Source organism: Cydia splendana, chromosome 13 (genome assembly GCF_910591565.1).
Source record: "Cydia splendana chromosome 13, ilCydSple1.2, whole genome shotgun sequence".
In the NCBI taxonomy this organism is placed as follows: Eukaryota; Metazoa; Arthropoda; class Insecta; order Lepidoptera; family Tortricidae; genus Cydia; species Cydia splendana.
Genome location: NC_085972.1, coordinates 20,386,931 through 20,400,165, shown reverse-complemented (window position 1 = coordinate 20,400,165; position 13,235 = coordinate 20,386,931). Strand labels below are relative to the sequence as shown.

General features: G+C 39.7%; 1 protein-coding gene and 1 long non-coding RNA gene across 7 annotated transcripts in view; one reads left to right on the top strand and one right to left on the bottom strand.

Moving 5' to 3' along the window:
• Window positions 1–13,235, bottom strand: part of LOC134796328 (uncharacterized) — a 280,891-nt gene that overhangs the window by 219,039 nt on the left and 48,617 nt on the right. The gene's annotated exons all lie outside the window — the stretch shown is intronic.
• Window positions 1–13,235, top strand: part of LOC134796317 (mucin-3A) — a 103,116-nt gene that overhangs the window by 78,800 nt on the left and 11,081 nt on the right. For all 6 annotated transcript variants that reach the window (XM_063768402.1, XM_063768401.1, XM_063768400.1 and 3 more), the window contains one exon: window positions 9,807–9,899. In XM_063768402.1, the coding sequence (XP_063624472.1) occupies window positions 9,807–9,899 (93 nt within the window). The remainder of the gene's footprint in view (window positions 1–9,806; window positions 9,900–13,235) is intronic.

Genomic DNA, 13,235 nt, shown 5'->3' with positions numbered 1-13,235 from the left:
AGGGGTGACTCAAGAGCAGATATACAATCCTTCGCTAAAAAGGTAGGTATGCCATCAGGCCCAGCAGCGCTCTTCGGCTTGAGCCGCTTTGCAGCGCGTCGTATGTCAGTGGTGCTGATGGCATCAATGGCAACCCGCGCCGAGTCGCGTGCATCTCCGCTGCGCGTTGCGCTTTCCCGCGCCGCATCTTCGGCGTTTAGTCGCGGTACCTCATTATGAAAGACTGAGCTGAAATATTGAGCAAAGGCATCTGCCGCGTCCTGGCCCGAAATCGTTCGGTCTTGATAGGTATATTCGTCACTTATTTGGTTCATATTTTTACGTTTGCTCTTTACATATTTCCAAAACTTTTTTGGGTCGTTAGTTATGTTTCGCTCAACACCTGTTTTATATTTTTTATACTCACAGTCAATCAAAAATTTAGCTCTACCTCTATAATATTTAAACATTTCTTTATTGAATTCAGCGCCAGTTACTTTAATTTGTTTTAAATGAAAGTATTTGTTTTGTAGGGTTTGTTTAATTTCAGATGTATACCAAATCGGGTAAATGTATTTTCCTATTATAGGTGGTGGATTTTTTTTTAATGGAACATGGTGGGAAATGCATTCCCTTAATTTAAAATAGAATTCTTCGGTTGCTGCATCAACACTTACCGAATCTAACACAGATGTCCAATCGGTTTTGGCTATGCTTTCATATAGTGCACTAAAGTCTGCTTTGCGAAAGTTCCATTCAGGTACAGGAGAGACAGTTGGTGGTTGCTTACAAACGAAGAGAGAATGGGCATGCGCCCGCGGCAACTTTATACTCACCTGTAGCGGCGGATGGTAGTTGTCGGGCGGCACGAGCGCCGCCTCAGCGAGCTCTACTATCACTCGCTCCTGCCCTAAACCACTTAGAACCAAGTCTAATAACCCGTCTTGATGATTGCGAATGGTATTGTGCTGATGTATTTCACAGAACTCAAGAAAACATTCAAATTGTTGGCGTACCTGCACACTACATGAATTAAGATTAAAATCACCTAAAATTAACACGTCTAAATCTGAATATTTACATATTGCATTTTCTAAACAGTTTAAAACGTTTAAATATTGGTCGTCCGTATAGTTCGGTGGTAAGTAAACAACGCAACATAACAACATAGTTCCCTTATATTCTAATTTTACTATTAATAATTCCATATAATCGGATATACCATCAACGTCAGTTACTATGCGCGCAGTATAAAGATTGGGTACCGCCAGCAACACACCCCCCCACCCGGTATCCCCCGCGCGATCCTTCCTTAATACGACATAACCAGGAGGAAATAATTCTGCGTCCATGACAGAGCTAGTTAGAAAGGTCTCGGTAAGTGCAATAATATCACAATTACATAGAAGTAAGTTATTGTAAAATAAATCAGTTTTTGACCGAAGTCCCCTTACATTTTGGTAGTAGACAGAGGTGCTTACAAATACATTTTTTTTATTATTATGCACTTTGGGGACGAAAATTATCACGCCAAGGTTTGATACATATATCTTGGGTCCAGTTCTCGGAAGCTAGTACTTGGTGTGTAAAATTTGGCGGTACACCTATTTTAAACGATGCATAATTTCCGCGCGTTTTGAGGCTTTTAACAGTGCACGCGTCTTCGGAGTCGCAGATATTATTTAAATGTGTTCTAACTTGGTCTTCCGACGTTCCCAGTCTGACATAAAAAAGGTGTAGGTATGTCATCTTTTCTGAAGCTTGTAGAAAGGTAGTACCCGGGGCCGCTGAACCTCTCACCAAGCTTGATGTTGATCGGCGCTGGCGCTTATGCTTCACTTCAGTCCACTCCTCTTTGTTGTTACTTTCACCTTGGGTGTCGGCTCGGGAATCAACTTCACTCTCGTCACAGCTCTCGTTCAGCAGGCTCGGGGTGGAGGAAGGTGTGTTAACGGCTGACGGTGTTGTAACTTTTTCAGATGTCAGGTCGTTGACCTCGGTTATCGCTGCCTTAGGTTTTACATTTCCACAAGTCGATGTTTTATTTATTGGTTTGACCTTCGTTGCCGATGATAGAGTCTTATCTTTACTCTCTTTTGGCGTGTTAGTGTACATACCTTGTGGTAGATGAGACGGCTCTTCTGATGATGGCGCAGTACGAGAAGTCTTGAGAACACATTCGGCTGCGGCCAGTTTTTGTTTCGTTCTTTCTATTTCGAAACTAAATTCATTTTGTTTAGATTGAAGGTTTTTAATATGTTCTGCAATGTTGTCGCTGGTCTGTTGAAAATCTTTCGTACTATTTAGGTGTCCGACTGTACCGAGTAGTTGAGAAATGCCATCTTTCAAAAATTCGTATTTTTCACCTATTTCGTTAATGGATGAATTCACAAGTTGAAAATGAATTGACATGTTACGTATCATCTGTTCTTGAGTATGAAAACGGGTCGTAGTTTCCTCTCTAAACGCTCTAAGTTCCATAAGTAGAGGGTCAATGACACACCCACAGCTGTTATTAGTTAGTAAGATGCGGCCATTCGGTTTGACAGCCGATCGAAATGCCTGTATTTGCTACGTTCCCAGTACATAGGTTACTCAATGCGCCAGGCGCGGGGTTAGTCTTAGTTGCGGCGCTCTCAGCGCCAGGCACCTGGCTAGTCTTATTTGCGGCGCTAGTCTTAGTGGCGGTGCGCTCAGCGTCAGGCGCAAGGCAAGTCTTAGTAGCGGAGAGCCGGCTCTGTTGCGGGGTCGCAGGAGTTTCATTGTTAATATTTTTAGGCATATTAGACTTACACTCCTGGCAAATCCAGTTAGCTTTATCTTCAGGTGCCATGGTGTCGAAACAATTTTTTGAAAGATTAGCACATTGTAAGTCGTATATTTTGTTACATTTGGAGCATGTGAAGTAAAGTCTTTTAGGAATTGGTAACTTACACCCTTCGCATTGACGAGCCATATTTGGTAAATAACAACAATACTTAGCGCGCTTCCACTAATTTTCTCCACCCTTCATAGATGGCGCTGTACGGCAACACTTGAAATGGCACGCTTAGGGTCAACGTCCGGTAAGCGGCGACGCGCTTAATGCCAGTAATGCTTGAAATTCTAGGTGGCAGTTATTAAGTTTTTGAATTTGTAGGTTAAGTTTTAGATTTATGAAAGTCGTCTGTGATGCACTGTAACTTTACACGGAACAGAAATGATGGAATAATGTACACTCTACACTGAATAATGTTATAGTTTTAGTAAAATACACGGTTTTCGCGTAAAAAGTTTGGTATGTAAATGCACTTGGATTTTTCAACTATAGTCTTTTATGCAGTAATTAACTTTTTAGTCCACACTTGTGTCACTTATTTATAGTTTGTTTAACACTTTAAACACTACACGCGACACGAAAACCCATTGTTTTTATTTTAATTTATTAATTTACGAGAGAGGTTGTTGTCATGGCACAGTGCTGCCATAATCAATGCCATGTCATGCCATGTCTCCACCATTAAAAAAAAACAAATACGGAATAATAATAACATCATTTAACTATACAACTTGGCCATGAAATTACACGATAATCAGTTGAGATCGACCTGTAGAGGAAAACACCAGCCCACCAACATACGGTAACGATCAAACGGTCAACTATATGAACAAAAGTTTTCGTATGCACCGTAAATAGGTATTTCGGTAAAATAGACATAAAACATATGGTAAATATTGACTGTTGATTCCTTTTTTTTTTCTGTTTTTCTTTCACTAATAAAGTGCCGACTAATCGGCCTTTTTTGCCGACTAATCGCCGACTACAAATGTGGCCGGATAGTCGGCTTTCCCGACTAGTCGGTACATCCCTAGTAATAACATTAAACTTTAACTGCCTATAATTTACCTTTTCCTGATCCTTTTCCAAAATTCCGTCTTACCCGTTATAATGTAATCCTTTAATTCCGTTTCCCTGCTTTACTCGTCTGGCTGAATGCGCCAGGAGCGCGATGCCATTAAAAAAAAAAAAAAAACCTAATCACCTTGTCAGTAAACGACAAGCGATACATGTCACCTGTCACGACATAACCACGATACAGAAACATAAGGCGGGCTGTATCATGCTGAAGTCGTATTTTAGAAAGAACACCTGTGGGTATGTTATGCAATGTGAACTGACTGAGTCATTGCTTGGCGTTTAACGAATACAAACGGTGTATTAAATTATACAGATGGTGTGAGTTACGGTAATTGTGGTATAAATTGAATAAAAACGTAAACAACGGGTAAATTTTGTGTCCTTGTTTGTTTCAAAAAACAAAAACGTTTCAATTGACTAAATGTTTTCCTGTAACCGTAAAATAAAAAAAGTTACAATTTACCTAATAAAGCTTCTTCATGTATAGTTTTTCATATTTCTAACAATCCCATAACATATGTAATAGGAAAAAAAACCGGACAAGTGCGAGTCGGACTCGCCCACCGAGGGTTCCGTACTTTTTAGTATTTGTTGTTATAGCGGCAATAGAAATACATCATCTGTGAAAATTTTAACTGTCTAGCTATCACGGTTCATGAGATACAGCTTGGTGACAGACAGACGGACGGACGGACAGTGGAGTCTTAGTAATAGGGTCCCGTTTTTACCCTTTGGGTACGGAACCCTAAAAACTACTTATTAACTTAGTTTAGTAAAGTATCGTTATTTCTAAAGTTTTACTCACCGATATTTTAATAAAATGTTTCATTTAACAAAATCTTCATAGTTAAATGAAACATTGTATGAAATATCTGTGGATAAAACTTTAAAAATAACGATAATTTGCTAAACTTGGTAGGATTAACTGTAGTTTTTTTTCGTAATGACAGCCTCATCGTTAAGTAGTCGTAATTAACTAACATGAAGAGCGTAATGAAACCGACAAGTTTGCGGAAGCATACATTAGGTATCTTAATTTATTTAATCTCAAACATAAGTGTGGTAATATTTGCTCTGTATATTTACACTGTTAATGCAGTTAGTAAACAAACTATCATCATTCATCAGTAGGTATTGAGCATTTTTCTACTTCACACGTTACGATGACACTTAACAAATTCTTGCGAAAATAGACAGCTTTGTTTATGTGCCGACAGCTTTGCCAAAAGATAGTCCCGCTCGAAAATTTACACTTGTACAGTGTAAACCAACTCTTTTTTTATTATGAGTACCGAGTACTCTCCAAGTCATGTCATATATGTAATGTAGGTAACGTAAGTCATAAAGTCAGTAGCTACTACGAGAATAATAATTAGTATCGAATTCGTAACTTCGGAGGCAGATTCAAGTTTATTTTATGTGATTTAAACCCCTTTAGTTTTTAATTGTGTACAATTGTAGGTACATCTTGTGAAAGGTAAAATCAAAATATATTATTAAGCTCTTATTCTTATATGTGCAGTCAGCATAAAAATCATCATGTAACAACGCTCCAAAAATATCTGCCACCCTGGAATACAGATAATCTTTTCCAAATACAGATAGTATATCTACCATTCACGTTCAAAAATACGTATTTGTCGCAATATAATTGTTCTACTTATAGAGATATATTTTTGTTAAGTTGTTAATGAATGGTAAATACTTTTGGCGCGTAGTCTGGTCGTCTGGTCCGCTACTTTTGATGCTGACGGTACCATCGTCAACACTCTTAATTGAGAATTCGTATACCGAATTGCAGCGACACGCATATATAATGTCCAATCGACGTCGGTCAGTTAAGAGTGATGCTGTAAGCATGGACTTAGTGTCGCCGTGGGATCTGTCGCGTCACTATGACATGCGTATGCGCACGGTGGACGGATCTTGCCATTTCTAATCCAAATTGCTTCCGGTATACATTATACGGCCATCTGTAAGTACCTATGTAATGTAGGTATGTGTTTCTTTTACCGACGAAGAATAAATAAGTATTTTGCTAAAATGCACCGGTATTATTCGCTTTTGGCAAGGGGGTTAAAAATTAAACTTGCGATATCAAATTTGCAAATTGTTTTCCGCCAGAAACGCATATATTTAAAATCGTCTACGGTTTTATAAATCTGACCTTGTTTTGTCTAGGACTATATTTTTGGATACAAATTACCTACATACGTAGATATGTATGTATTATCTCCGTGATCATTTGCATCTAATTTAATTTCATTTTAATCGTACTTCCGCCTAAATGTAGAGCAATTTATTTTCAATCCACAAGTGAAAATTATAGGGGACATTATACGTACTTGTACCAACATCATTATGCCCGACAACTAACATTTTAACCTAATCTGTCCTCAATATTGTCCAGGCATTTAATTGAAATTTTATTTGGTAAAAACAAAGAAAGAAATAAACAAACATAATAAAACTTAAAAATCTAAAGATAAAAAATTTGGCCCAGATCGCCGTCAACGGGCAAGGTGCCCAGAAGGCTGGCTGTATTTCCCCGCTGTATGGCGATACTAATACGCTGGGCGAAATAGTGGCCAGCTCTCTGGTCACCAGAAGCCTCTATTAGGCGCGCCGACAAGTCTTTGTACAGTCGACGCGCACTTGGCCCCCACGGCCCCAATGTTTCGACACCAAACGCCGCAAATATGTAGCTGCTTCCCAGAGCGGCATATTTGCGGCGCTTGAGGCTCTCGGCTGAGGAAGCCGCAGCGCCAGCAGAATCTTTGGTGCTTGGAACATGGGACGGTGCCAGGGTATCAACGCAAGTAGCGTCCCAAACTAGCGGCCGACCCATGCTCCAAGGCACCAGTGTCAATCCGTCGGGCCTCTTGCCATCATCCCTGGCCAGACCGCTGGGCTCGAGGACTGCAGGTACTTTGGCACTAACAAGAGCCCGACGGATGACATCATTTATACTGGCATGGCGGGGGATCCTGCCAGCGCTTCGAACACATGAGAGGCCATGGCGGCCAAGAATGTCCACCGTGGTGCCACATTGACAGCGATGAGGCTGATTGGTAGATGCCCCTACACGTAAGCTAGCTGCTAGGCGGAAGGTAGTGTTGTCTAGAAAAGTCCCAATGTTTGGAGAGGGTAGCGCCTGCAGCCACAGCCCTGACTCCCACTCTGCAGTCGCAAGGAGACGAGCTCGGTCTGTCGAACTAGGTGACGTATCTAAAAGGTTTTTCCGTACTAGTTGACAGATCGGCTCGTCCCACTGCCTCTGCGAGCAGGGATTTTCAGGCAGGTCTGTGTTGGGACAGGTTATAGACCAGACGTTCTTGGCCTCGGAGCAGTGTGCGGCCTCCATAGATCCAATAGAAGGATCTAGTATTTTCCCTATAAGGCTTTGAGCACCATGCACCGAGGACAAGAACGCAGGTAAAGATACACAAGAAATTTTGCGGATGCCCAGGCCGCCAAACCTAATGGGCAGGCTAGCCTGGGTCCAAGACCTTTCGTCAAAAGAGATGTTAAAGATGGATGTGAGTGTTTCAACTACTAATGTGTCTAATTTTGAGACCAAATTGGGGTGTTTCCAAAGATGGGTTCCGCGAAGAATATACGTGAATTTTGGAACGAAAAGACAATGCTTAACGATCGAATAGGCTGAATGTAGATTAATTTTGGCCAGGCGGTGTGATGTCGCTGTAAAATTTTGAATTTTTGAGTCAACGAAATTTTCAAAGGATTGGTCTAAGACGGGACAGCCAAGGAGGTGAAGCGATTCTTTGTTTATAATTTTGATACCAGGGGCGAGTTGTCTAAAAAGGTTGATTGTATTTTCCTTGTCCGGACAGGAATCTGTAATAAAAAGTTCGCACTTAGAAAAATTTAGCGAGAGGCCAATTTCTTTCAGGTCTATGTTGATTTTTTTTAAATCTTCGAGGACGGAAATCGCTTCGCCGCCGAGGGTCCTGTCATCTAAATACCATATGTTCAATTTTGAATTTAGTTTCTTAATAATGGGATGTATAGCGAGGCTAAAAATTGCCGGGCCGAGCGGGTCGCCTTGTTGACAGCCTACAGAAGATGCTAGAACGTTAGTTTTATATAATATTTGATTGGTAGATGCCCCTACACGTAAGCTAGCTGCTAGGCGGAAGGTAGTGTTGTCATTTAATTTACCTACATATTTGTATACTTGACTTCTAAATGAGCATAGTTCAAACACCAACCCGAGACATTTGGGCAAATGATATATTTGAATTGATGATAGTATTGACTGGTATTGATTATCAATATTACCTCTACTGTCATCAGAGTATGTAGCACGCGGTTGAGTTGTTAGGAAATCATATATGTACCTACCTACCTAATATGTGTACTTACTTGTGTAGCGTGTCAATTGTCGCGAAGACAAGAGATCTGATTTCTTCATAATTTGCTCATATGAGGTTAGTTATAGGGTTTGAAATCTACAGTAATTTATAATATTACTCCGAGTCCGTCTAAGCTCACTTGACTAACACTGACTTGAATAGAATAAAGTAAGGAAACGTCATTAAGGTAATATGTTCTCAGAAATTTTAATAGTTATTTGTTTTACAAGGGGGCAAAGTTGTTTTTTAACCGCTCGTGCTAATATTGATACCCGAGCAAGCGAAAGATTCCAAAATTGAGTTGAGATATTGGTTCGAAAAATGGAATCTTGAGCGTTGCGAAGGATTCAAAGCACGAGGGTTAAACAAAATCTGCCCCCGAGTGAAACACAAAATTTTTCACCACACCAACCCGAAGCAAATATTAAATGTAAAATATCACACAAAATCAAACCAAATCAAATCCAAATGAATGTTATTAAATATTTATCATCCAAAATCATCATTTAAAGGTAGAATTAACCTTTAAATGATAATTTTGGATGATAAATATTTAATAACATTCATTTGGATTTGATTTGGTTAAGCAAATCAAATCCAAATGAGCAAATATTAAGAAAACAACTCAAAATTAGCATTTGATTACTTTGCCTCACATGTGAATAAAATGCAACTTTGCTATCAGTTATTGAAGTGCAAAGTAAGCCTTTGCGAGCTGGTGTGGTGAAAATGTATTTGTTAGCTTAGTCCAACTCTCATAATTGGAAATACATAAAATCAATTTTTATTTCTAGGTTAGATATTAATTTCAAAATATTAATGAATAATCATGATCAACCAGTAGGACAGATAAAGAGGTGTAGGTTATATATAACTCTAAAAAAATATTACACATAGCTTGCACAACGCACCGCTGCTCTGTTTCGGCATCGCATTGAAGCTGAAAAAGCTCACATCGGCTATAAACACTCCATCATGAAAAGATTATAAAATATGAACATTACAACACCCGCCAATGATTCAGTGGGCTATGAAAATAGACGAAAGCGGCCTCAGAACAAGGTCTTCCCGTACTACGAGAAATACTACGAAAAGATAACAGAAAGAAACTATCGTGACATTATTTTAGCGAATATCTAGTTTATTAGATTATTAGGCTTCTAGAGAGCTATAAATTACAAAAGATATGTCAGGGTTTTATATTATGTAACTTTCGCGACACAGTATTTTTGTTTTAAAACATACGACGGGAATTACAGTTCAAGACGTATTAAATGTGATTCGGCAACCTTGATTTTCGTAGAACCGAGCCAGAAAATCGAATCATTGGTTTTAAATGTTGCAAGTTTTATATAATAATTAGGTAACTAAAACAAATGAATACGACGATAATACGATTTTGTCTCGTTTAAGTCAATAATTTTGTCTAAACATCGTATAAAATTAAATCAGGTATTTAGTTTCGTATAGAGGTTTGACTCTCATCTCTCGTCTGCCTAGACTTTTTACCGTAACTTTCGAAATATTAATAGTGTGTTTATTTTGTCTGGCAGGTGCAAGAGACAGTCCGAACGAGCGTAGTCAGCCAGCGAGCACAGGACTTCGATCCCGACCACTGCTGGGACGAGCGGGTGCTCAAGAAACATGTATGTAGAACACCTTACCTCTCTCTGGTCATTGCCTTAATTGTGATTGAGGATCGTGGTCATGCCTCAATCGGCTTGTGCCCATTTCATCTCTTTCTTCTTCGTCTTCTTGGTCGGTCTCTCATTATAGTCATTACTAAGGGTCGTGGCCACTTGGTTTTGCAGTTCCTGTGATTTGTCTCCGTCTGTCTCGTTCTTCTGTAGCCCTCACCGCTTGATGGAGTTCGCCTCAGGTGGCCTTCAACTTTCATCTCTTAAAAATGAGCAAATTTAAAGAAGTTGACGTCTTCAATGACGTTTTCTCTTCCATGAATTCTATTTTTAAGAGATTTCTCTCAAATGAAATAAGGAAGTGTCGAACTGGAAAACCCAATATTTCCAGTTGGAAACCAAACAGCTAACGTGTCTTTTTGAATGAAAAAAATTGTACGTTTGCCAAATACATAGTCCAAATTCTGTTACATTTTCTGGAAATTTTAATATAGAATTTCTTTATCTCTTTTACATTCAATATGAAGTTGTGGCATATTTTATTTTGGAACTTTGAAAACACCAAGGTCTCTTTAGCAATTCATGGACATTAGTGGATAGAAAAATCATAGATTAATATTCTCATATCAAACAATACTACAGACATTGGGCTAGGAATCCTTGGGTTGGGGAAGGCCCAAAAAATCTATACGCCATGCGCCACCCACTTCTAAAGACATTACTGCGTTCCTGATTTTGGTTTAAACCGTTTGCCTTTCCCGAATGTTAAACCTTTCTGACCCTAGAAAATCGGCCTGTGGTAGCCCGCCGCAACTAAGCGTACTTTAGTGCCTATATTTTTTCTCCTAAGATGAGAGGAATATTATGTAGATCTTAGCTTTTATCCATGTTTCATTGAAGCTACGCTTCCGGCTGTAAGATAATGGGGACTTAGCGAGCCGTGAAGAAAGCCACTGCAGCGCGTGCTTAACTAGCTTTCGCTTTCGACGCGCGCGCGCGCAGCGCGAACTAGCCGTTACCAACAGGGTTGGCACATTTTAGCGCTTTCCTGGTTTCATCCCGGCTGCCCCACAGGACTCCTCTCATGCGCTAGAGTGCTTGGGCTATAGTCCCCACCCTGCTTTTTGTTCCATTTCATAAATTTAATTGTGATTTAAATTACAACAATTTCGTAAAAGACACCCTATCTTTTACGACAGTGACGTCTGAACCAGATCCAATCCGGAGGAAACTAGAAGAAAACCGAATAAATAGGGATTAGTCCGATTTCCTCACATTGTTTTCTTTTTCCAAATATCAACGGGTACCTAAGTATTCAATGATTAGTCAAAAGGCCCTGTCCATATATTTGCTAATGAATTTAAAGTTTAGCCTTCAATAAGTTAGAAGACTAAGGAGTGACAACCTTAGTCCTGTGGGCAGTCAGCCGAGTCAGCGGACCGAGACATCGCGGGCGCTAGCTTAATCCAGGTGGATGAGGTGGACTGCACCTATTTTTTGCCACCAGATCAAATGATATCTAATTCAAATTTTAAGTCTCGCTCTGCTGACAGTCCTCGTGTAAGTCATCAAACTGCCCCTCTTGGTACTAAATTGCAACCCCCATAAAAAGTATTTTTAGGGTATAAGTGGGTAATTTAATTCTGTGTGTCAAACTTGACCGAAATTCTTTTTTCCTTTTAAGGGGGCTCAACCATCGAAAACTTTATACCTACTTAATATTAGTAGGTAATATAATTAGCAAAATCTGAAATATAAATAGGTAATATTATTTATAAAGCCAAAAGACCTTATTAATAATACTGAAAGGAATAAGCTTTGAATAATGAATAAAGCGTAGTGGCTAGTCAGCTTATTTATTCCATAGAACAGGTCTCAGAAGCGACAAATTGCACCGGCTGGAAAGTGCCACGGTCCAAGCGACGAACTGCCGCGATACAGGCCTCGTAGACAAGACGTAGACCTAGACGCTATCGATACGTAGCGAACGAAACGCAACTGTCAAGAGGGCACAATTATTTGAAGCTGGGGACTATAAAGAAATTGATGTTGGGGTTTTTCAGTCGATTTTGGCGGAACCCCTGTCTAAAACTGCAAAATTAGTGTACCATTTTTTTGATAACTAGTATAACATTTATTGAAACTCATATAATGTAGAGGCCCAACGGAGCCGACATGTCCCGTTTGACAAAGGTTCCTTTTAAAAACGTAGATAAAAAAAAAAAAAAAAAAAAAAAAAAAAACTGTCACTGTCACACTAATAATTAATATGGAAGAGTGATAGAGAGACACCAAGCGATTCGATGTCGAAGCGCAAGCGATCGTCACCTCGTCCTGGCCGCCAGCTACCGCTAGCCGCTACGTAAATACCTAAGGACAATGTGGTGAAGACCAGTATATAAAATGTATTGCTAAAAAGACCGTCATAGGGCAATAACTCTCGTATTTGTATACATACCTACGTCGCTCAGACACAGTCGGACAGAAGAGCTTCACCCCTTTTTCCCGCGGGCGCCACCGCGCTCGCTCGACTCTAGCGCCGCCGTGGGAACACATGCCTCGCGCGTCCATCCCGCTGCATGTGAGCGTTTCACTCATGAAAGTCCTAGTGTGAGCTTATTAGCTTTCTATGCAAGCGAGTACCTAACCGTAGCCGGTGGGCACACTTGAAAAACTAACGTACGAAAGCTTAATACCCACATACATATACGTACCTACTTTACATACAAGTTTGGTGCATAATACACTCATGGATAAGAGGAGCGCAAAAAAAAGTTTAAATACTAATTAATTGCTACTTTGTAAAGTTTAATTAATAAGTTTAATTACTAATGGTGCTGTAATTCAGTAATTAAACCTTTTTTTGCGTTCCTCTAAATTTGTCCATGAGTATGTGTGGCTCTATCGAGGTTCCTACACTTGCCGTTATTTTACTCAAATTTCACAAAATAAAAACATTATGCAATTTACTGGAGTTTTTTGACAAACAGTGAATTTGAACCCAAAACAACTAATTCAGTCTGTATCCTACTTATCTGTTGCGAAATGCGTAACGTAATCCTTTAAAAACAATGATCTAACTACGTTCCCCACATTTTCACACCTTTCGTTAATTTGGCGCGCCCCGCCCTGCAAACCGAGAGACATAACGACCTGTTGCTGTGTTGTTTCGGCTTCCGTCGTCGCCTCTATTTTTACGTGCAACGTAAATACCAGACTAGTACAGCGACACACTTAACTGACCGAAAATAGAGTTTATCACTTTGTAATAAGGTACCGTAAAATCTCCCAAGTATATGGTCAATAATATGTATTTTTACTATTTACTATGGTCTACCTAATCAA